Source organism: Phascolarctos cinereus, unplaced genomic scaffold (assembly GCF_003287225.1).
Source record: "Phascolarctos cinereus isolate Bilbo 61053 unplaced genomic scaffold, phaCin_HiC Scaffold_5;HRSCAF=322, whole genome shotgun sequence".
Taxonomy (NCBI): domain Eukaryota; kingdom Metazoa; phylum Chordata; class Mammalia; order Diprotodontia; family Phascolarctidae; genus Phascolarctos; species Phascolarctos cinereus.
In genome coordinates this window covers 242,553,419-242,578,973 of record NW_027555958.1, presented here as the reverse complement: position 1 = coordinate 242,578,973, position 25,555 = coordinate 242,553,419, and the positions used below count along the sequence as shown (strand labels likewise).

General features: G+C 39.3%; 1 protein-coding gene across 2 annotated transcripts; it reads left to right on the top strand.

Annotated features, from left to right (window-relative positions):
• SNRPC (small nuclear ribonucleoprotein polypeptide C) lies at window positions 1–25,331 on the top strand. 2 transcript variants are annotated; one of them, XM_020999405.2, is made up of 6 exons: window positions 5–91; window positions 5,264–5,306; window positions 7,235–7,343; window positions 14,029–14,118; window positions 23,584–23,688; window positions 25,115–25,331. In XM_020999405.2, exons 1-6 carry the CDS (start codon window positions 84–86, stop codon window positions 25,237–25,239), a joined length of 480 nt encoding a protein of 159 aa, XP_020855064.1. In that variant the 5' UTR covers window positions 5–83; the 3' UTR covers window positions 25,240–25,331. The 2 variants fall into 2 exon arrangements, with proteins under 2 accessions (XP_020855065.1, XP_020855064.1); XM_020999406.2 differs by lacking the exon at window positions 14,029–14,118 and having other exon boundaries at window positions 1–91.
• Window positions 25,332–25,555: the final 224 nt, after the last annotated feature.

Here is a 25,555-nt window from a genome sequence, read left to right as displayed (position 1 = left end):
AGAGCATCACTTTCGGCGCTAGCCCAGACGTCACTTCCGGTGGCTAAGCGCGGATCGGTACGACCAACGGACCGCGGAGCACCATGCCCAAGTGAGGGGGAGGCTGAGAGGAGGGCGCGCCGGGGCTCCGTGCGGGGGGGCTGGGGAGGGGGGGGGCGGCTCGCACAGGGGTGGGGCTCCCGAGACTGCCCGGGAGACGGTGGGGGAAAGGGAGAGGTAGGGCTTGCTCCAGAGAAAGGCCCTCCACCCTCCTTCATTCCCTCTCCCCTCTCCTTCTTTTCCTCTTCCTTCCATCTTCCCGCATTCCTCTCTTCCCCTCCCCCTCCTTGTCACCGGACTCGCCCCCCCTCCCCCAGCTTATCTCCGACCAGTTTGAGAATTGGCAGGGAACCTCCGGCCCAAACGTGACCAGAAATCCCCATTACATCGGACTCACAACCTGCGGACGTTCTTGCTTTGAAGACCAAATGCGAAAGAACTCACTACCTCCAGAGGCGGTCCATTCAGTTTCTCTGGCCGGCTCTGTAATTGTTAGGAAGATTTGATTTTATTTTATTCCCAGTCGAGGATAAATTCGTTTCTTTGAAACTTCTACCCCACCATCCTATTTCTGGCCCCTGGAGCCAAGAACAACAAATCTATCTCTTGACAGTCCTTCATGGACTTGAAGATGGCCGTCACGACCCTTGTTAAGTCATTCCCCAGTTTCTTGAACTGAACCTCTTAGGTCTCAACCTATCACCATCCTTGTTGCCTTTTTTTTACCCCGAAGAACTTAGCCTTCCCAAAATGTGGTGCTAGAGACCGAATACATGTGTGTTTTAAACAAGTGGGATAAAAAAGATCACCACTCTAGACCTGGATGCTTTACCTCTTAATGTGGGCACAGATTTCATTTATTGGCTGTCTACTAAGACTCCCCCAAACCAGTTTTTTTCCAGAGGAACTCCTCGTCTAATTATGCCTCTCCATCTTGTATTTGTGAAGTTGAATTTTTCAATCCATCAATGAACATTTTAAGTGCCTGCTACATGCCAGGTACTGTGCTAGGCATTTGGGGAGCTAAAGACAAAAGCGAAGCTGTCCCCTAACTTCAAGGAGTTTGCATTCTATTGAGCAGACATATGTATATATATGGGTATATACAAAGTAGATAGAAGGTGTTTTTTGGGGGGAAGGCACTAGGAACAAAGTGAATTAGGTTTGAAGGAATATTGGGATTCTAAGAGGCAGAGGTGAGTAGGGAATGTAAGACCACATTTTTCACTATTAAATTTAATCTTGTTTGATTTGGCTTCACCTTCTAGACAAAAATATTTTTGGACTATAATTCAGTCATCCCATGCTTTAAGCTATCCCTCCTCCCTTTGTATCAACTGCAAAATTTGCAAGCATTCCATTTATACTTTTGTCCAAGTCATTGATAAAAGTATTAAGCAGCACAGGACCAAGGATACTGGCATACCCCCTGGAGACTTCAGTTTGCATGATCTGAATGAAGTACATGGGGAAAGTTATTGATTTCATCATCAAAGTGTTCGCCTGCCAACTGTGCCTAATGCTGTTATTCATCTGACCGTAACCTCATTCCATCTCTCCTTCTGCTTCCTCCTAAATCTTTGTTTTCCCTGCAACCACCTCTCACTCCATCCCTCTCTGCATTCCTACACCATCAATCTTTGCTTCCTTCAAAATCTTAACTTTAAGTTAACCAATTCAACTTTAGACTATATTCTGCCCTTATCTTTTTTCTGCTCATCCTTTTTCAAATGCCAACTCTGGGTTACTCCACCATCCATCGTCTTTGCTTCTTTGTATGAGGTCCTGAACTTCAACAGAGGAAATTACATGGCTGTTCTGACTGGGTCTGTTACAAATATATAGTCTCAACTGAGCCCTCAAACTCTGTGCTAGTCCTTTTACTTTTCCTTGTTTAACTTTCTTTCCTGCTTCCCTTTGGCTTCTATTCCAAATTTTCTCTTCTTCCTTTAAGCCATCTACAACATCCCTCCCTTCTTTCAGCAGAGGACTTCATCAAATACTTAAGTAAAAAAATTGAGGCCAACCATTGATAGCTCCCTCTTCCCAACTCTATACTTCAAATCACTTAAACATCATCTCTCACTCCCTTGTTCCTTGCTCCAGTATTGGAGGAAGTCTTCCTTGAATATACTAATCCCTGCATTTCTTGTTCAAACCCTTACCTCTCCTTCAGAAGTTTCCACTTTAATCATTCTGCCTCCTCTCTCTGTAATTTCTCACTTTATCCACTGACTCCCTTCCTGCTGCCTTCAAAGATGGTCAGATATTCCCCTATCCTTAAAAACTTCACTGAGTTCTAACATTCCCTCAAATTATAGCTGTATACATCTTTTGTTTTTCACAGCCAAACTCCTAGAAAAAAAATTGCCTTACATTCATTGCTTCTACTTTCTCATCTTGTATTCACTTTTCAACACCAGTGAAAATTCCTCTTCCCAAGGTTACCAATGACCTATTAATTTCTATGTCCAATGGCCTTTTGTTGGCCCTTATCTATTAACCTTTGGCATTGTTGGTTTTTATAGCACTGCTCTCTCCTGGTTTTTAATCCTTTTTGACTACTCCTTCTTAATCTCCTTTGACAAACCATCATCCTCATCCTACCCGCTATGTATAGGTGTATATGAGGGCTCTATCTTGGTTTCTTTTCCTTCTACATTATTCTTTTGTGGTCTTTTAGCTGTCATGGGTTAAACTACCTCTATACAGATGATTGTGAAATCTTATATATCCAGCCCCAGTCTTTTCTGAACCCCAGTCCCCATACTACATACTGCCTATCTGACCTCTCTAACTGGATATCTTACAAGTTTTTCAAACTCAACATGTCCAAAAAGGGAGTAATGTTTTTTCCCCTCCCCCAGATCCCACATTTCTCCTTTCTACTTAGGCTATCATCATTCTTCATATTAACCAGATTTGCAACCCTGGTACCATCCTTATCTGTTCCATGCCATTTACCTGTCATGTCCAATCAGTTGCTAAATATTGTTTATTCTGTCTCTACAGTATATCATGTATCAGTCCCCTTTTCTCTACTTAGAAAGCCATTATCCTCTTTCAGATCATATCATGTCATCTAGACTGGTACTTCTAATTGATCTCCCATCCTCTAGTCTCTTTCCTCTTCAATCCATCCTCTATATGACTGCTAAATTGATGTTTGCAAAGTACAGACAGATCTAAATATGTTGTTACTCCTTGTTCAAAGAGCTCCAGTGATTATTTCTTGCTTCTAAGACAGGGGTTCTTAACCTAAGGTCCTTGGACCCAAATTAGTGTGGCTAGATTTCAGGGGGTCTATGCACTTGGACTGGAAAAAAATTACACCTTTATTTTCATTAACCTCTAACTGAAATTTAGTATTACCTTTGATTGTGAATTTAGGCAGTAGACATCTTTCTGAGAATGGGTCCATATGTTTCACCAGACTGCCAGGGACATCCAAGACACAGAAAAGGTTAAGTGCACTTGATTCTAAGACAAAATAAAGACTCTTCTGTTTGGCTTCTGTCCATTTTTCCAGCTTTATTGCACATTATTCATTATTCTTCTATACACCCTACATCAAGGCAAACTTGCATGCTTGCTGTTTCGTGTTCATGGCATTCCCTTTCTTACATCTGTGCCTTTAAACAGACTGTTACCCATGCCTGGAAAGCACTGCCCCCCTCCCTCTCCTCTGCCTCTCAGAATCCCTCCTTTGATTCAAAACTCAGCTCAAATGCCACCTTCTACAAGAAGACTGTCCCAATGCTTCCCGTTGCTAGTACTTTCCTAGGAAATTACTTTGTATATGTTTTGTACTTAATTTTTTATATATCTGTTATTTTCCCCCAATAGACTGTAAGCTCCTCAAGGGCAAGGGCTATGTTGTTTATGTCTTTGTGTCCCAGAACCTTGCATATATTAGGCACTTAATAAATGTTTGTTGAATTTATGAATAAATAAAACCTCTTTCCAGGTTGATATTGAACCATTCATTAATGACTGTTCTTTGGATATAGCCATTAAATTATTCTGAATCTATTGTACTATTGTGTAGCCAAATGGTCTCCAAAGTTTTTGATTGTGCACCCCTATCAGTAAAATTATTTTCCAAGTATATGGGGGAGGTGGAGGTGGTAGTGGATTTGTGTTGGGAGAGATGGGACTTCCCCAACTGCAGCTGCGGTTGTGGGTGCCCAGGTTTCAGTTAGGTTATAACTTCCCTGAAGAGCTGATGCTGAACTTGAAATGGGGAAGGTTGGGAGCTTGCACAGCTGTGGAAGTCGGGGGACTGAGGGAAGTATTGGATTGCTACAGGTGACACGTGTGGCTGTGTTGGACAAATGCCTGTGTTGGTTATAGCTGGGAGGGTAGGATCCAACTTCTTTTCCCACCCTCTAGTTGATCACATTCTCCTTGATGGTCAAGCCATAACTCCCACTTTGGAGCACACTGGTCTAACCCACATCTCCAACTTTCCACAAGAACACTACAAGAGGTTTTGTCAAATGTTTTATCAAGCTTATCTGCAATATTTCCTGATCTGTCAGTTTAATAACCTTGTCAAAAAAGGAAATAAGGTTTCCTTTCCTTCCTGCCTCTTCCTCCTTCCCTCCTTCTCTTTCCTTCTTTCCTTCCTTCCTTCCTTTTCCCTCTTCATCTTCTACATCCTTCTCCCTTCCTCTTCTCCTCATCCCCCTCCTCCTTGTCCTTTTTCCTCTTCCCCTTTACTTCACAGCAGGCAAGAAGAAGAGTGCTACTTCTCAGGTAGGGAATTAAATTCCTTCTCCAGGGCTCAGGTCAAATGCCACGTCTGCCATGATCTCCCTCAGCTGGAAGTGTGCTTGTCCCCTACAATTTTTTTCTGGGATTCTTTGTCTAGATCTCTCCTTTGTCCCCATCACAATCTACCTTGTGTACTCTTTATTAGTGAACATTACATCTCCACAGGGCTCCCTCTCCCCCCACTATACTATAAACTCTCATAGGCAGGGACCGTCTTGTTGTTTCATCTTTGTATAGGAGGTGCTTAATCAGTGTTTTTTTTTGAATTGAACTAGAAAAAGGAAAAAGAAAACAAGTTTGTTTCAAAGGTTTTGCTTTCAGTCTGAATTGCTGAGCTGCCTGGCGTTACCGTTCAGGTGATTGTACCAGCTCTGACCCCTTTAGCTGAGTTAAAGCAACTTATTATTGTTAACATGGTGGTGGCCATCTCTCTCCTTCTCCCCCACAGATTTTACTGTGACTACTGCGATACGTACCTCACCCATGACTCTGTAAGTAGTGTTGCTCGTGTGCTGTAGTTTGTACACCATGGGATGATGCAAAGTAAATTCTTTCTGCACAAAGTGTGCTGTCCTCCCCACCATGTTGTATACTTAGTGTCCCTGCACTATTCTGGCCTTTGAGTTACAGCATTGCTCAAGAAGTTGCACTGAACTTGGGAGATAGGAGGCCTAGATTCCTAAGTCCTGGTTCATGCCAGTTAGTAGCTGTGAAGCTGTGGACAAGGCATTTTCCCCTTTGGGGCCTCAGAGTCCTCATCCATTAAATTCACTTGCACTACCTACCTCAGAGAGTTGTTGTGAGGAAAGTGCTTTGTAAACTGTAAAGTGTTACATAGATGTAAACTCTGATTGTTGATTTGGAGAAAGCCATTCTGGATTTTCCTTGAGTGATTTTATTTCCCATTATCTACTCACTGTTTGTGTAGCTAAAGTAGTCTGTCTATAGCCTTTCAATAGGCGGAATTTTCTTGTGTGAGACCAAAAGTTGGATCTAGCAAGTGTGATTTTTGTGACAAGGAAAAAATTGGGAGAAACTAAGAAGTGGTTTTGTGAATGGTATGGCAGTTGCTTTAAACTGTCAATCATGTTTTTGTTTGATTCTACAAACTTAGAGCCTTAGCAGTTGCCTTGAAAGTTATCTGTTTTGGAAATAATAAAGCCAGGGGCCCTAGTTTGTATATTATAAAACTCTCTAATGGAATCATAGAAATCTTTGTCTTCTGCCTTCCTCCCAGCTGAGATGTGATGTAAAGTGAACACCTTTTTCAGTAAGACACCAGAACACACCCAACCATTTCTGTATTATTATTCTTCACTTGCTGTATTCTAATCCTGTAGTTTTGGAAATGCTTCTGGTCAAGTGTATTATGTTATATTTCATTACTGATGGCATTGTGAAATACTGTGCAGTGGTTGCTCCTGGAGAGACTCTAGTTGTAAATATTCTTAGAATATCGTTGTATAGGGATCCCCACTGAGAAGACAAGATCTGCCAATAGATCTTATACCGTATCTGGTAGGTCTTCAGGCTGCAGCTGACAATACTCTTTCTTGCATGCTTTCATAATCTATATTCCCAGAGGGTAGGAGAACGCAATAGAGTTTACATTTTCTCCTATCAGGCCTTTATTGTTATATATATCTACTCACCTTCCAGTGATCCCAAGCTTTCAGGGAAAGAAAAAGTAGCTCTCCAGAAAAGGGTTGGAGACTTTTGTAATTTTGTTATTTTTAAATGATCCATTTGGGATAGTGAACAATTACTAAGGTGATTGGAGGAGCAGCTCCCTCAGGTGAGCTTAGAGTACCTTAAAGCAGTTCAGAACTGTAACATTTTTATCTTCTGACTTTGGGGACATTTCCATAGGCTTGCTTTTCTTACTTAGGGTAATCTTTTCTATTACCTTGTGGCATCTAGCATAACTGTTGTATTTATGTGAACAGTGGTTTTAATGGCTTAGCATTACTGAAAAGACAGGGCCATTTTTGTATTTTGAGATTCTGTTACAGCTTTATCTGTTGTCTGTTGTGCTAGCGCTGTGGGAACTAGGAAGGCAAATTGGGGAGCAGTGCTTGTAGTATTTAGTTTGACTTTGCTTCCATAGATGCAAAAGGACCGTGGGAATATTTGGTGCAGTGCATTCTGATAGGCTGTGTGACCTGTATAATTGATGCATTGGGATTTCTGACAGATATTTAAGATAACAGACTTGGTCCCTTAGAGAATATGTTGGGCACAGAAGGTTTTGGCGGTGGGCCGCTGTGCCAAATTTACATGAGCTATGTAAGCGATCCCTTGGAGAGGTGCTCCCAGCATAGGTGTCTTGTAATGGTCGGACTTTATATGATTTTTGGTTTTGCTTTTCTTAAAATCTGGGTGTGGCAAATTTCAACCTGGCAACTCTTTTATTTTGCAGCCATCTGTACGAAAGACACACTGCAGCGGTAGGAAACACAAAGAGAATGTGAAAGATTACTATCAAAAATGGATGGAAGAGCAAGCTCAGAGCCTGATCGATAAAACGAGTAAGGACCCATCCCTGCTTTCCTCTGGTCAGCTGGTACCTTCCTTCTGCCAGCTGCACCTGGCTACATCTGCTTTATGGGGGGTAGTTACATCATGACTCAATTAGTAAGCATTTATTAAGCACCTACTATGTTCCAGGCACCATTCTAAGCCCTGGGGATAAAAAAACAGTCCAAGGAGCTTGTTTTCTATTGAGGGAAGTAACATGTATACCAGAAGACCTCATGTCCAAAGTTGAGTTTGAGCTTTGAAGGAAGCTGGGGATTCTAATAGGAATCTCAGTGAGGAGGGAGAGCATTCCAGGTATGGAGAGGGGGACTTGGAGGAAAGCCAGTGCAGAGAATGGAGATAGGAATAGAAAGAGTCAAACAGTCATTGTGGCTGAGCTGAAGGATAAGCGAAGGGAATAATGTGGAATAAACTTGCAAAGATAGCTTGAGGCCACTTTAGGAGGACTTTAAATGCCAAGCTATGATCCTAGTGGTAGTAGGGAGTTTTTTAAAGCAAGAGAGTGACATAGCCAGACTTTGCTTTAGGAATATATGTTTGGCACATCTGTAGAGGATGGATTGGAAGGGTGAGATGCTTGAGACAGGGACACCAATTAGGAAGCTATTGCAAGAGTTAAGGCTGGAGGGCCACAAATAGTGTAACCATGTGCATGGCGAGAAGGGGATGGTGGGAAAGATGTGGAGGTAGAATTGAAAAGAGTTATTAAATGGATGAAAAGGGTATCTTTCTGATTCCTCAGGCTGTGTAAATAAATTGGATAGTTAATTATTGGTGATAAAACATGCTGAGGGCTTTCATAGCTGAAACACAAAAGAGAAAAGAAATTTGTAATTTAATCCAAATAGAATGATTGAGAAATTTCATCTGGATTTACTCGTCCCACTATCAAAGCTTTAAGAAATTGATCAGAAGGGAAGTAATAGAAGCATCAAGTAGTCCAAATTATGTTTTGAATGCTTGTAGGTCTATCTTTGTGATTTTGTTGATTTTGGACACATCTGATGACTTCAGGGCCATCATATCTGAAACTAGTGGCCATTTCTAGTGCCAAAGCTTGGCATCTCTGGGCTCCAACAAAAACTAACTTGTAACTGTGATTGTCACTTAATCTTTCTGAGCTTCAGTTTTCTCATCGGTAAAATGAGGAAAATAACAAATGCACAGCTTCTTGTGAGAAAAATGCTTGGTAAACTTTCTAAGTGATAGATGGATAGATAGACAGATGTATATATGTGTATTGTATGTATGTATTATTTATGTATAGTGTCTATAACATCTATAACATGTGTGTGCATATCAGAAGGAGTTAAAAGTTCTAACGTAACTTAGTACTTGGAGGATCCATGGCTTGTATTGGCCAGTGTCTCTGTACATAGCTGAGAACTTTTTTCTGACTTCAATGTTAACTTTCTCCTCCTCGTTCCCCACCTCCTCACGCTTTGAATTGTTTGAAAATTGCAGTTAAACTCTAGGCATTACAAGTTTATCATTTTATATGAATTAAGCCTGAGCTGAAGGCAAAAGTAATAAAAGTTAAGAGTGATTCTGGAGGGAAAGAGAATCACAGGACATTTGCCTGCTGCCAGGTGATGCTTGCACTCAAATGGACACTAACCTTTCTGACCATGAGCCCTTATTTCTGCCTTCTTTTAATAGTATCTTCCACCTTTCAGTAAACTTTGATTGAGGCTTGTTGTGTGCAAGGCACAGTGGTAGCAACTGAAATTACAAAAATGAGCTGAGGAGTGATCCCTGTCCTCAAGGGGTTCACCCTTGTACATAAATGGTTGTTGATTTGGAAGCTCTTTTGGTGTCAAAGTATACCCTCCCTCTTCCTCAACCCTCCTTGTAAGAGAACACAGTCAAGAGACTACTCCTTTGGGGATCATTTTTGTAGGTCCACCTCTTTGTGAATTTCTATTCTAGCTTACTCACCTTGGGACAAAATCTCCCAGTGATTTACAGTCAATTTTGGATCCATAAATGGGCCATTCCCTTTCTGAATTATTTACAGGGCTGTTTCTTGTGTACTGTATTGGTTACAGTGGACAAAAGTGAGCAGGCACTGTACTTAACCTTTGCCATGGTTAGTGGAGAATGATCTGTTAGTCTCCTCTTACCTCTGAATTCTGTACTTCAGGGAAAAACGCTGTGTTCCCTTTGTCTTGGAAAGGAAGCAGTCTACACATTTGGTTTACTTTACTTCTGAAATACATGAAAGGTACATTCCCATAGCAACCAATTCCACTCATTCCTGGTTTTCTAAAATCCTGCTTAAGGTGCATTTATTAGGCCTGTGTCATTCTTGGCAAAGGATTCCCATGGATAAACGTATATGCCTATGTGGAACATTGCTTGTATGATCTTGCCGGAATCTCAATGAGGCTTCTCATAAAGCATCAGAATGCAATTGGCAGGCATATGCATATGTTTATATATGTACATATAAATGTATATGTGCCAGTAAACATTAAGCAGACAAAAGTATATACATGCAAGTACGTAAATGTACATCTGGGCATATGTGTACATGTGCAGACTGGGTTGTGAATTTATGTATATATGTGTATGTATGTGACACACATACTTTTCTCTGCTTGTTAAATGTTTACTAGCATATATACTTACATGCACATATAAGTACATATGCAGTTGTCTGCATGTTGTATTCAGATGCTTTATGAGAAGCCTTATTGAGATTCCCAGAAGGTCTTATAAGCAATGCTCCATATAGGCATGGCATACAAGTTTGTAATATGTATATATCCGTATGTGTGTATATGTACATGTGTATATATACTCATTTGCACAATGTGTAAATATGTGTACAGATATGGATTGTGAATGAATTGTATATGTGTGCATATACGCATATGCATGCATACATGCACATATGTAGGATGTAGATACTCATATAAATATGTCCAAATAAATATGTGCCACATTTTTGCCTTTAGTTGAAATCCATACAGAAAAATGCTCTTGTACTTGTATAAAATATATATGATCAGAATTCATGCCTGACTTGATTAGGTGCTCATCTGGGCCCCATCTACATGTATAGATCTGACCATTGCAGCCTATTGCCCAAGAACCTTCTATAGTTCTCTGCTACTAGTAGGAGAAAAATACAAACTCCTATGTGTGGCATTTAAAGCCAGCCACAATATGTCTTCATTTTATTTTTCCAGTCTTATTTCTCTTCTCCTCTTCTACTACTTCTTGTTGCAGCTGGGCTGGAATACTAGCTGATACCTGATCTCATCTTATCCTAATTGACCTCCATTTTGGCAGAGATTCCACATCTCTCTCTGTTAAAATATTTTTCTTCCTTCAAAACTTAGCTTAGGTACCACCTTCTTCATGGAGTCTTCTCAGTTCCCTTTAGCTAAAAATAATCTCTCACTCCTGATTTTCTTAGAGCACTTGGGAACTCTCCTTTGTCCTCATCAACCCTTCCATGTGTCATACTTATTTGTGTTCACATCATACTGCTCTTAGAACTTAGAACTCTCTCACCCTAATGGATTTGAGGACAGACCCTGTCGTTTTTTTACCCTTATAACTTATGCTTGGCACATCGGCACTTGGCTTGATAAATACTCATTTTAGCTGAATTGGAATGACCCCAATCACTTTCCATTGTACTGGTCAGATTGTCTTGGGCATTGACAGAGTAGAATTAGGATTTGGAGTTTGAATTCAGGGACTGAGTTAGATGAATGTGCATCTGAGCAAGACCATAGCTGACTGTATTACAAAAACAAATAGAAACATTTTCTGATTTATCTCTGTTCTTCTTGCATCCGCTTTGTGTCTCATCTTCTTTCTACTAAATTGTAATTAGAAATGACTGCCCTGGAGCCATTTGTGTTTAAGGAAAATATAGAAGGGCTTATATGCTTCATGTAATACTATTTCTTGAAAATGCCTAAAAGTCTAAATCTGCTGTAAACTGGGGATGTGTTTTAAAGATGACTTCTTTCCAGTATTGAAAAAACTCTTTGCTTTAATCTGCTTCTAACCCAGCAAAGTTATTTAAAAATGTATGATGATTATAACAGACTGTTTTCACCACCAAAAACAATAGAGCCACTACACTTGGACTGCTAATCACAATCCCAGATATGTTTAGAGATGATGGGTTATAGTTAATGGATACTTATGGGTCTGGTATCCCGGAGCTGTGATACCTTTAGCACATTGGGTGGGCCTGCCATGGTGAACTTAGAGGAGACCGTGGACAAGAGTAGAACAGCAGAGGCAGACTTGGATGGGTTGAAGGGAATAGCTAACTTGATGAGATTGCAGATCGATTTGAGTATTGAATATTTAATATAATTCAGCTATTGAAGTGCCAAATGAGTGAAAAGCAAAGAAGCTAGATAAATATTTTTGCTGGTAAAATTGAACTAGCAAATCAGTTGAGGACCAACCAGGAAAAACCTGTAGAAGGTGGAATTTGATCAGTGCTTTGAAGGAAGCCAGAGAAGAGGTGAGGAGGGAAAGCACTCAAGGTATGGGCCAGCCAAAGGAGTGAGATGGTATATTGTTTTTGAAAACCTTGTGAGTTGGACAGTGAAGCTGGATGGCAGAGGATGGGGAGGGGAGCAGGGTATTAAGTAGGAAAGGTAGGGAGGGGCCAGGTTAAATAAAGCTTTGAATGCCAAATGGAAGAGTTTACATTTGATTCTGTTTTACTGGTAAAATTGAACCAGTTGAATCCTAGAAAGCCTAGGTGTGTTAAATGAGTATCCTTCAAGTTTAAACTGGAGAGTCCCCCCAACCTTCTCAGGCTTATCTCACATCACTCAGATACCTTCCTTCACTATCTCTTCCTTCACTGTAGTCTCAGATGAAGAGGTGGTCCTTCTTCTAGCCAAGGCAAATCCCCTAACATCGCCCTTGATCTCATTTCATCCTTGCTTCTCTAGCATCTTATCATTTACACTGTCACTAATTTTCAGTCTCTCCCTATCTACTGGCTTCTTCCCTGCATTGCCTACAAACATGTCATGTTTCCTCCACCCTTAAAAAACTCTTACTTGACCCAACTATCCTTCCACACTATTGATCATCCTATATCTCTCCTCCCTTTTGTGGCTAAATTCCTTGAGAAATCAATCTACAATAGGTACCTCTACATCTTGCCCCCACAACACACACAGACACACTCTCTCTCTCTCTCTCTCTCTCTCTCTCTTCTCTCTCTCTCTCTCTCTCTCTCATTCTTTTTTAAACTCTCTTCAGTCTGGCTTCCAACCTCTTCATTCAATTGAAACTACTCTCTCCAAAGTTACCAGTGATCTTTTAATTGCCAGATCTTTTCTCAATCCTCATCCTTCTTGACCTCTCTACAGCATTTCACACAGTTGCTCACCTGGATACACTCTCTTCTCTAGGTTTTTGTGACACTGTTCTTTCTTATTTTTCTTCCTATCCGTCCAACTGTTACTTCTCAGTCTCCTTTGCTGCTTTGTCATCCAGGTCAGCTTTGTCATCCAGGTCACACTCATTAACCATGGGTGTCCCCCATAGCTCTGTCCTGGGCTCCCTTTTCTTTTCACTCTATTCTTTCTTGCTTGGTACTCTCATTAGCTCCCATGGATGCAATTATCATCTCTTTGTTGATGATTCCCAGATCTATATATCCAAACTTCATGTCTATGCTGAGCTACAGTCATGCATCTGCAGCTGCCTTTTGGACATCTCAAAGTGAATGTGCCACAGGCATCTCAAGTTCAGCATCTTCAAAACAGAACACATCTCCCTATCCAGATCCTAACAGATCTCCCCTGTAACTGTTGAAGGCACTATCATCCTTCCAATCCCTCCAGTCTGTGACCCTGTTGTCTTTTCTACCTTCACAGCATCTATAGATCTTATATATATATCCCCTTCTCTCTTCTCATTCAGCCACAACTCTAGTTCACACCCTCACCAAGTTTATCACCCTTCACGAGATTGTTGCATTAGTCTTCCAACTGATTTCCCTGCATGAAGTCTCTACCCATTCCAGGTCATCCCCTACTCAGCTGCTAAGGTAAGGTTTCCTTAAAGAGTAAGTCTGGCCATGTCACCCCTCTGCTCAAGAATTTCCAGAGGCTCCCTTTTACCTTCAGCATCAAATATAAACTCCTGTCTTTGGCATTCAAAGCTTTCTAGCCTGTCCCCTCCCTACCTTTCCTGCTTAATACTCTGCTCCCCTCCCCAGCCTCTGCTATCCAGTTTCACTGACCAACTTACAGGCTTCTTGAAAATAATATACCATCTCACTCCTTTGGCTTCCACACCTTGAATGCTTTCCCTCCTCACCTCTTCCCTGGCTTCCTTTAAGGCTCAGCCCTCAAACTCCACCTTCTGCAAGAGGCTTTTCCTGATTAGCCCTTGCCAGCTCTTTCAGATTAGCTTTATGTGCTCATTATAGATCTTGTATATACCTAAGTATTTACAAGTTAGAATGCACACTCCTTGAGAACAGGACTATTTTTTGCCTTTCTTTTTGTATCCGCAGGGTTGAGAACTTTGTAAACACTTAATAAATGATTGTTGACTGACATATATGATGGTTACTGAAAAATTTTTAAAGCATTTGTTTTAAAAAACAGAGTAGAAAAATTATGATCATCTAAGATTCTTATTTGTGTTTCTATTTTTTTTTTCCCTCCAAAGCTGCTGCATTTCAGCAAGGAAAAATTCCTCCCAATCCATTCTCTGCTCCTCCACCAGGAGGGGCTATGATCCCACCTCCTCCTACTCTCCGTAAGTTTGAAATTTTTGATTTTGCTTTTTTTTTGTTTGGAATTTGGGGCATTATTATCTTAGATTTTATTCAAAATGACCCTTAATTAAAATTAGTGTTTAGTAAATGCTTGGTGAACGGATGGAGAATGGCTTTCATAGGGTAATGATTTTTTTATGACCATTTCAACAGTTAGCTTTTGATTACTGGACTAATAGCCTGTGCCACCAGGAGTTCTATGTCTGTAGGCTGATTCGAACACAAAAGGCAGCATGTGTTGTCACTGTTTATACTTAATTACATCACTGCTAGAAGCTTACAAACTGCAGCTTAAGAATACCTGGGCAGACATCAGACCTGCTTTCCCTACCACACCTAGAGTAGATCAAAGGATATTCTTTCTCAGAGAACAATTTTTATTCTCTCTTGTCACCACCCCCCTACCCTCACACAACAGATAAGCTAGAGTACATGGTTTACAGGGTCTTTGATCTTATCAATATAGTCTGTGGAGAAAAGTTTAAGAACCTAAACCAGGAGTTCTTAATTTGGGGTCTATGAACTTATTTTTAAAAAATATTTTGATAATTTTCAATGTAATTGGTTTCCTTTATAATCCAGTATGTCTTATTGTATATATTTAAAAACATCTGAGAAGGGGCCCATGACACAAAAAAGGTTAAGAATCCAAATAATGAAATGACAAGATTAGGCAGTACTCTCAGTAGTTTATACAAAATTTCAGAGTGGTTAAAGGACTTCAGAGGTCATATGATCCAATCCATATCTGAAACAGATCATCAATAGGTCACCTGACCTAGCCTGTGCTTATTGTCTGGTTTTTTCTTTTTCATTTTTTCTTTTCCTTTTCTCCCTCAATTAACAGACATTACTTTTCTCACCCTCTTCCCGTATAACGAATATGCATAGTCAACTAAAAACAAATCTCACATTCCCTATGTCCAGAAATGTATGTCTCATTCTACATCTTGAGTTTATCACCTCTCCATCATGAGATGGGTATCATGCTTCGTCACTGATCCTCTGAAATTGTGGTTGGTCTTGGCAGCTATTAAGTGTTCTTAATTCTTTCAAAGTTGCATCTTTACAGTGTTTGTTATCGTATACTTTGTTCTCCTGGTTCCGCTTACTTCATGCTGAAACCAATCATACAAATCTAGACTTCTCAGAAGTTTGCTCAGCCATTCCTGAATTGATGAGCACCCCCTAGATTTCCATTTCTTTTTTTAATTAATTATTAGTTTTCAGCATTCACTTTTATAAGATTTGGAGTTCTAAATTGTTCCCCTCTCCTTTCTCTCCTCCCCTCCAAGACAGCATGCAATCTGGTGTAGACTATATGTGTGCAATCATATTAAACATATTTCCACATTAGTCATGTTGTAAAAGAAGAATCAGAGCAAAAGAGAAAAACCATGAGAAAGAAAATAAAAAAGAGAGAGAAATAGTATGCTTTGATCTGCGTTCAGACTCCATGGTTTTTTCTCTGGATGTGAATAGCATCATTAGTCTTTTGGAACTGTCTTAGATCATTGCATTGCTGAGAAGAGCTAAGTCTAACAAAGCCAGTCATCAAACAATATTGCTGTTACTATATGTTCTCCTGGTTCTGCTCACTTCACTCAGCATCAGTTCATGCAAATCTTTCCAAGTTTTTCTGAAATCCACCTGCTCACAACTTCCTGTGGAACAACATTACGTTGATATACCACAATTTGTTCAGCTATTCCCCAGTTGATGGGCATCCCCTCAATTTCCAGTTCTTTGCCACTACAAAAAGACCTGCTATAAATATTTTTGTACATGTGGGTCCTTTTCCCTTTTTTATGGTCATTGATTTCCATTTTTTTTTTTTTTAGTTTTTGCTAGGCAGTGGGGTTAAGTGACTTGCCCAGGGTCACACAGCTAGTAAGTGTGATGTGTCTGAGGTCGGATTTGAACTCAGGTCCTCTGAATCCAGGGCCAGTGTTCTATCCACTGCCCCACCTAGCTGCCCCCTGATTTCCATTTCTTATTTCTTTTTGGGTTAGAGCTCTAGTAATGCAATCTTTGAATCAAAGGGCATAAACAGTTTCATCAAGTGAGCAAACATTTATTAAGAGCCTGCTATGTGCCAGGCATTCGAGACTGCTTGGACTAATTCACAACTCCACCAGCTGTGTAACCAAGTGGCTGAGTGGATAGAGTGCTGGGCCCAGAATCCGAAAGACCTGAGTTCAAATGCACCCTTAAACACTACCTCTGTCTGTTTCAGCTTCCTCAGCATCTATCTCTCAGAGTTGTGAGGATTGAATTAGATAATATTTATAAAGCACCTTAATAAACACTTGTTTCTTTCCTTACCTCCTTAATGTACCTTCTTTCCACAGCCGTTCCAACATTTGTAATTTTTTTGTTATATTAACAGCCAGCACTTAAATAAATAGTGTTTTATAAATATTATCTCATTTTATCCGCACAACAACCCTAGGAGATGGATGCTGTTATTATCCCCATTTTATAGATGAGGAAACTGAGGCAGTGAGAGGCTGTCACCCAACATTTTATAACTAGTAAACATCTCAGGCTAGATTTGAACTCAGGTCTTCCTAATTTGAGGTCCAGCATTCAATCCATCTTGCCAGTCTGATGAGTGGAAGCAGGAACCTCACAGTTACTTTAATTTTATTCTTCTAATTATTAGAAATTTAAAGCATTTTTTTCATGTTGTTGTTGATAATGTGCATTTCTTTCTTTGAAAAATGTCCTGTTCATATGCCATTTATTAATTGGAAAATGGCTCTTATTGTTATAAATTTGAATCAGTTCTTTATATATCTTGAGAATCAGACCTTAACAGGGAAACTTGTTCTGTGCTTGAAAATTTCCAGTGATGAGGAATCCACTACCTCCTAAAGTGGCCTTTTCTGCAACTATTTGTTGGGAAGCTTTTCCTTTTGTTGACCCAGTCAACAGATCTTAAACAGATCCATCTCTGAAGCTTACACCCTTTGCTCTTCTGCCTTCTAAGGCTAATCAGAACCAGTTTAATTCCTCTTCCACACAATAGCCTTTTTTAAAAAAAAGCACACAGGGCAGCTAGGTAGTGCAGTGGATAGAGCACCAGCCCTGAAGTCAGGAAGACCTGATTTCAAATGCGGCCTCAGACCAAACACTTGACACTTACTATCTGTGTGATCCTGGGCAAGTCACTTAACCCCAATTGCCAAAAAAATAAAAAAGTACACACACGTTATTTATTTATTTATTTAAACATTCTTTTCTTTTTAAATTTTGAGTTCCAAATTCTCTCCCTCCCTCCCACCCCACCTACCCACTGAGAATACAAGCAGAATATCGAATATACGTGTGAAATCATGAAAAACATTTCCATATTAGCCATATCACAAAAAAGTGAGAAGATTATACTTCAGTTTGCACTCAGAGTTCATCAGTTCTCTCTCTGGAGGTGGACAGCATTTTTTTGTCATGAATCCTTTGGAATTATCTTGGATCACTATATTGATCAGAGTAGCCAAGTCTTTCACAGTTGATCATCATTAGAACTATGCATAATGATCTTCTCACTCCACTTTGCATTAGTTTCTATAGGTCTTGCTATGGTTTTTTTTTCTGAAACTATCCCCCTTGTCATTTCTTATAGCACAATAGTACTCCATCACAATCATATGTCACAACTTGTTTAGCTGTTCCCCAATTGATCATGATAACCTTTCAAATACTTGGAGATAAGTTGTGTGCCTTGGCTGAATCTTCTCTTCTTCAGATTAAACATTTCCAATTCCTTTAACAGATTTCCATAGGGCATGGTTTCTAATTTTACATCTGGATGCTTTCCCTGCCTTCCCATCCATGCCTCTGACCCTCTCAAGTAGTCTGACTAGGGCACAGTACAGTGGGATGTTAGACTTCCTCATTTTGGACACAGAGCTTCTGTTAACGAAGCCTAAAATTAAATTCAGTTTTTCTGGTTATGTCATAAATTGCCACTTACTACTGTTAATTTATTTTGAATTTGCAGTACACTAAAAAACCTTCAAATATTTTTTGTAGGTACTATTGTTCAGCCATGGCTCCCTTATTCTGTATTTGTATGGTTGATGTTTTTTAACTCGTGTAAGCTTTGCAGTTATACCTGTTGAGTTTTATCTTGTTAGATTGAACCAATAATTCTAATTCATCAGGGTGTTTTGACATCCAGCATATTAATTAGCTCTCAGCTTTGTTTCAACTATTTCTTGATCTAAATCACTGATACAATTGTATCACTGTATCTTTGGCATCACTCTAGAGACATTCCTCAAGGTTGACTTTGCTTCTGTAATCACTACTCTTTGGATCTGGCCGTTTAGTTCTTAATTCAAATTATGGTACTTTTATTTAGCCCCCATCTCTCCATCTTATCTAATAGGATATCAGGGTAGACTTTGTTAAATGCCAGCTGAGACCCAGGTATACTCTATCTACAATATTCCTGACCCACCAGTCTAGTAGCATTGTCAAAAATGAGATGAAGGTAATTCCAGATAATCTGTTCTTTCCTTAAAATAAATTTTATTAAAGTTTTCTGTTATTGCAGTAGTCGTTTCTAAAATTATACCTCCTTCAAATTGAACTCTTTTGTAACAAAGAAAAATAAACAAAAGTACTCAATTCTCTGAACAAGACTAACAATGTTTTTACAGCATTATACTCTTTAATTTAATTTTATAATCTTATAATATCCTTTTATGAGAAAGGCAAAGTTTATGTTCATTATCTCTAGGACCATCACTGTTCTTTTAGTTTCTGTGAGCTTAGCTTTGTGCTTATTTATGTTATTTTGGATATTGTATATATTGTTCTTTGGTTCTACTTATTTCATTTTGCCCCAGTTCATACAAATCTTTATATTTTTCTCTCAATCCTTTGGATTCATCATTTTACTACACAGTAATATTCTACCATTTTTTTTCAGTCTTTCTTCAGTGAGTAGGCACCCATTTTGTTTCCAGTTCTTTGCTGCCACAAAAAGTTTTGCTTTGAATATTTTGATATACAGACCTTAACTTCCTTGGGTTACCCCCATAGGAGGAACCCTGTATCAAAAAGTAGTTCAGTCACTTTTCTGGAATAATTTTAAATTGGTATCCATAAGGGCAGCTAGGTGGTGCAGTGGATAGAGCTCTGGCCTTGGAGTCAGGAGGACCTGAGTTCAAATTCAGCGTCAGACACTTGACACTATCTGTGTGATCCTGGGCAAGTCATTGCCTAGCCAAAAATAAATAAATAAATTGATATCCATAAGGGATCATTGGAGCAGCTAGGTGACACATTGGATAAAGTGCTGGGACTTGAGGCAGGAAGATTTATGTTCTTGAGTTCAAATTTGGCCTCGTACACTTACTAGCTGTGTGACTCTGGACAAGTCACTTAATCCCATTTGCCTCATTTCCTTATCTGTAAAATGAACGGGAGAGGAAATGGCAAACCACTCCACTCTCTTTGCCCAGAAAACCCCAAATGGAGCCACAAAGAGTTGGAAACAACTGAAAACCACATGAACAACAACAAGGGGCTCCCAGGGCCCATCCATCCCTAGACCCTATAATCCCATGACCCATTCATGGCACTGCTGGCATTGTACTCATTTCTGTGCCCATCTTCCCACAGCTCCTCCAGCATTGACTGTTCCCATTTTTGGTATGACTTGCTTTTGTTCAACCTATGTCAAATTTTAGTTATCATAGTTGCATAAGCCATACCTTTAGTAGCACTTTCTAGGATTTTGCCAAAAATTTAAATTCAGCTCTTTGGCCTGTAGTTTGAAAAATTCAACCTCTTTCTCCTTTTAGGAAGTGATCAGGATAATGTTTCACTATCAATCATCATAGGGTGTCTTCTCTGTTGCCCAAGATTTTTTAAGATAACACTGACAGTGATTGAGCAATCACATTTACCAGTTCTTTAAATGCAATGGGATATAGTTCTCTGGGCCTTTTGACTTGAACCCACTGAGAACAGCTGAATGTTCTTACCTCATCTTTACTATCAAGCCTCTGTTAACCTTTTCTTTACCTTATATCTGAAGATTGTTTTCCTCGTTAGTAAAAAACAAAAGCTGTTATAATCATATAGAGAGGCAGTGTGGCAGAATGGAAAGAACATGGGAATTGGAATTTGGAAAGACTTGGGTTCAAATTTCACCTCTAATATTGATATTTGATAAACTGAAAAACCTTATCTACTGGGTTAATGATTTGTTGTTTAAAAAAATAGCTGAAAAACCTGGAAAGCATTCCAGTAGAAATTAGGCTTAAACTAACAGTTCATGTCATATACCACAGTAAGCTCCAAATGGATACATGACCTAGATATAAACAGTCACATCATACACAAATTAAAGGAGCAAGGAAGAAAACATCTTTTGCAGCTATATTGTGCAGACCATACTGTGATAGAGAGGATCACAGAAGATAAAATGGCCAATTTTGATTACATAAAATTAAAAAGTCTCAGCAAAATGAGAAAGAGGACCCATCAGTACAAAAATATTTATAATAACTCTTTTTATTATAGCAAAGAACAATAAACAGAGGAGGACCCCATCAGTTGGCAAATGGCTAAACAAATGATAGAATAGGGATAGGTACTGGAGCTTTGATTTCATTGGTTTAAGGAACTCTTGGGAAAGCAAAGTCCCTCTATTAATATAGATCATCACCTTCTCATCTTAGAAAATTACTAGTTTAAGTGACTTGCCCAAGATCACAATATGTGGTAAGGTGGCACTTGAACCACCAGGGCTTCCTGGTTCTGAGGCCAGCTATCCTGTTAGGATAATAATCTTTTAACATCTGCCTCATAGAATTATTGTGAGGATTAAATGAGATAGTGTGATCACAAAACACTAATGTGCTATATAAAAGTTAGCTATTATTATCTACACAGAATTGGGAGTATTTTTAAAATTATTTTTATTTTGTTAAATATTTCCTGACCAAATTAACACTCATTTTTTAAAATTTTGAGTTCCACATTCTCTCTTTCCCTCCTTCCACTCCTCCGTCTGTGAGAAGGCAAACAATTTAACATTGATTATACATGTGACATCATGAGAAACATATTTCCATATTAGCCATGTTGCAAAAGAAAACACAAACAAAATAAAATAGTACAAAAGAAGTAGAAAAAAGTATGCTTCAGTCTGCATTCAGAGTTTGATCAGTTCTCTTTCTGGAGGTGGGTAACATCTTTCATCATGAGTCCTCTGGAATTGTCTTGAATCATTGTCTTGACCAAAGTAGCTAAGTCTTTCACAGTTGATCATCCTTACAATATTATTGTTACTGTGTACACTAGCCTTCTGGTTCTGCTCACTTCACTTTGCATCAGTTCATATAAGTCTTCTCAGGTTTTTCTAAAGCATCCTGCTCGTCATTTGTTATAGTATAATAATATTCCATCACAATTACATACCACAGTTTGTTCAGCCATTCCCCAATTGAGGGACATCCTCTTGATTTCCAATTCTTTGCTACTGCAAAAAGAGCTGCTACAAATATTTTCATACAAATAGGCTCTTTTCTCATTTCTTCCATCTCTTTGGGACACAGATCTAGTAGTTATTGTAATAGCTGGGTCAAAAGGTATGCACAGTTTTTTAGCCCTTTGGGCATAGTTCCAGTTCATTCTTCAGAATGGTTGGACTAGTTTACAACTCCATCAACAGTGAATTAGTGTCCCAGTTTTTCTATATTGCCTCCAACATTTGTCATTTTCTTTTTGTGTCATGTTAGCCAATCTGATAGATGGGAAGTAGTATCTCAGAGTTGTTTTAATTTGCATTTCTCTAATCAGTAGTGATTTGAAGCATTTTTTTCATGTGATTATTGATAGCTTTGATTTCTTCTTCTGGAAACTGCCTGTTCATATCTTTTGACCATTTATCAAGTAAGTAATGTCTCTTTTATAAATTTGGCTCAGTTCTCTATATATTTGAGAAATGAGACCTTTATCAGAAAAACTTGCTGTAAAAATTTTTCCCCCAGTTTTTGGCTGCATTTATTTGTTTATGCAAAAGCTTTTTAATTTCACATAATCAAAATTATCTATTTTACTTCCTGCAGTCCTCTCTATCTCTTGTTTGGTCATAAACTCTTCCCTTATCCATAGAACTTAAAGATACATTTTTTTCACATCCCCCCAATTAATTTATGATATCATCCTTTGTATATAAATCATGTATCCATTTTCATTTTATCTTGGTATATGGTGTGAGATGTTGGTGTGCGCCTAGTTTCTGCCAAACTGCTTTCCAGTTTTCCCAGCAATTTTTGTCAAATGGTTGGTTCTTATCCCAAAAGCTTGAATCTTTGGATATATCAAACACTGGGTTACTATGGTCATTTACTGCTGTTGTATTGTGTACCCTATTCCACTGATCCACTACTCTTATTTCTTGGCTAGTACCAGATTGTTTTGATGATTACTACTTTGTAATATAGTTTGAAATCTAGAACTGCTAGGTTACCTTGGGAGTATTTTCTGATAGGCTTTCTATATACAGTTGCTGCAAACACAGGACCCTTGGGTAGTCAGTCTATCAACAAGCATTTATTAAGTGCTTATTATGTGCACACACTCAGCTGAGCACTGGAAATACAAAAAAAAAAAAAAAGCAAAAATAACCCCTAAAAAACCCCCAACCAACCCAAACAAAACTCCTTGCTTACAAAGAGCTAACTTTCTAAAGGGGGTGACAGTGTATAAAGATCTGTGTACAAACAAGTTATACACAAAATAAATGGGAAGTAATCCCAGACAGCATTAACTTAAGGTATTGAGGAAAGTAGGGGCAAGCAATGTAATATAGCTGGTCCTGACTTTTATGTTATTTCTGGAAGTTATATAGCAAGTTGGTCTGAGCATATGTCTATGTGCCATTTCATCTGTCTGACCATGTTCAATATCATTGATTGATAAAAGCTATAGAATGAGCAGGTGAGGTTGTCAAGAAGTACAATGTAAGAATTTGTTAGACTGTGTTGAGTGAGTGGTATAGTAAGATTTTAAGAGTCTAAACCTGCCTAAAGTAGAAATCTGCATATAGTTTTTAATGTATTTAAGAAATACTGCCTTTCAAAGAACATCTTAAAATGATGTTTCCAAATTTAGGAATATCATTCACTTTAGTCCCTCTTCAGCTCTTTACCTTGAATTCTGTAAAAGCTACCATTGCTTTCTTTGAATAAACTTCCCTTGGAGATTGTTGGCCCTTGTGTGCAAACTGGCTATTTCATGTGTTTAGCCATATAACCCCATGAGTTTTATAGCATACTGCTGTGAAGCCAAAGGTGGAGAAAAACTATAATAGGCTTTTTGTTGAAGAATGTTGGCATGTTAATGAGAACCTGTTTTAAGTCACAAGTACACATTTTCTATATGTTAACATCCCTAACCCCAAGATGGATGTTTTCTTTCAGCGGGACCTCCTCGACCTGGTATGATGCCAGCACCCCATATGGGAGGGCCCCCTATGATGCCAATGATGGGCCCTCCTCCTCCTGGAATGATGCCTGTGGGGCCTGGTAAGTTTGAACCTCTTTTCCTCCCGCAGGGAAATTAAATAGGACCCCTAGTTTGCTGTCTTAATTCTCTCTCTCTAGTGAAGTAATTTTTAATGAATCCTATTTATAAAGAAGTAATGAAGCTGTTGCTTGTTGGTTCTCAATGTAGGTAGGAGGATGCCAAATGACCTTCTGTTGCCATTACAAATAAAGCAACACCATAACATGGTTCTGGCTTCTTTTTTAGGTTCTTCAACACACCCTCCTGCTCCCCCTTCCCCTGTTACTTCTCAGTTTCTGGCCTCATTTGTAATGAGTGTATGGGTCGGTAGATAGTTATTTGCACAACCAACTTAGTTACTGAATTTTGGAGCAGAGTTTTTACCAGTTCCCATCACCTAAAGAGGCAAGGTCATTTGCTGATTAAGGATCAAACCATTTATAGACAATGACATTGAAGGGTCATTTTTCATCTAGTTTGCATATTTACCACTGGTGCAATGTGGAATTAATCCATAGTTTTGGTAAAGTAGCTCACATTTATCTAGCCCTTTTCATCACGACCATCTTGTGACGTAGGTATTCTGGGCATATGCCCTTCTACAGGTGAGGAATCTGAGTAACAGACACATTGCTTTATTCTGGATTACATAGCCAGCTTGTTACCAGCTTGTCTTTGGATTCTAAGTCCAGTGCACTTCCAGTTATATCATGCTGAATGATATCATGACTTTTGTCAGTCTTAGTGCAACACCACTGGATAGGTTATAGGTACCAAAATTCTTGCCTACTACCCATTTCTTATGGATTTTTTCAATTTTATAGTCAAACCTTGGGACAGTAGATCCATGCTTATTAGCTTAGCTTGCATAATGATAGAACATTTTATAAACCTTTTTGGTCACAGGTGCCAAGGGGCCCTAGACATCACCTTTTTTTTCTTCCCAGTTTTCATTAATTACATCATAGTCTCTTGTATGGCCATGAGCTGTACATGGTTATTAACACATTCTTATCACGACTCCCACTCCCTGTTCTCACCAAATTGCACACTAACTTTTGGAGGCAGAATTGCCCACTGTGTTCTGCTCACATTCATTATAGTGAAATAGCCCCTGATTATGTGAGGCCTAACAGACTTAAAGGGCTGATTTATGTGACTCAACTGTGCATTTCCCCAGTGTGAGGGAAATGAAGACAATTTGGGGAACTATCATCACTTGTGCCTTCTGAAAAGGAGCCAAATTTTTTCAAAGTAGTCTTTTAATAGTTGCCCTATCTTTGGGTCATCCATGATTTACAGACAGAAAGATTTTGCAGCATTTCCTCTAGTATGCTTTGTAAGCAGATTACAGATGGAGAATGGGAAAGGAGAGGGTAAAAGGCAATCTAGAATGTCTCTCGTGACTGACTTCTGATGTACTTGTGTTTTGTTACAACCCTGTAGCTCCTGGGATGAGGCCGCCCATGGGAGGCCACATGCCTATGATGCCTGGACCCCCAATGATGAGACCTCCTGCGCGTCCCATGATGGTGCCCACTCGGCCAGGAATGACCCGCCCAGACAGATAAGAATAAAGGGAAATCTGTTCGTGTCACTTTTTTATTCCTTGTTCTACTCCACCCAAACACCATGGTGCTGCACCTTCTGGGGTGTTTTCCAACAGCATGGCAAGGAAGACTTGCTCCCACTTCTGTCAAAGAAGAAACCGTTTAGAAGGGAGCAGTGGGACAGAAATGCAGCTTACATTTATATTGTGATGTGTAAAAATAAAAGTATTGACTGTTTTAGCTATAGAAGGATTTTTTTCACTGGTTTTTGTTGTTGCAAGATGAAGAATTCCAAATGTGACTCTCCAGCCTTGATGTTGAGTTCACATTCTCTCAT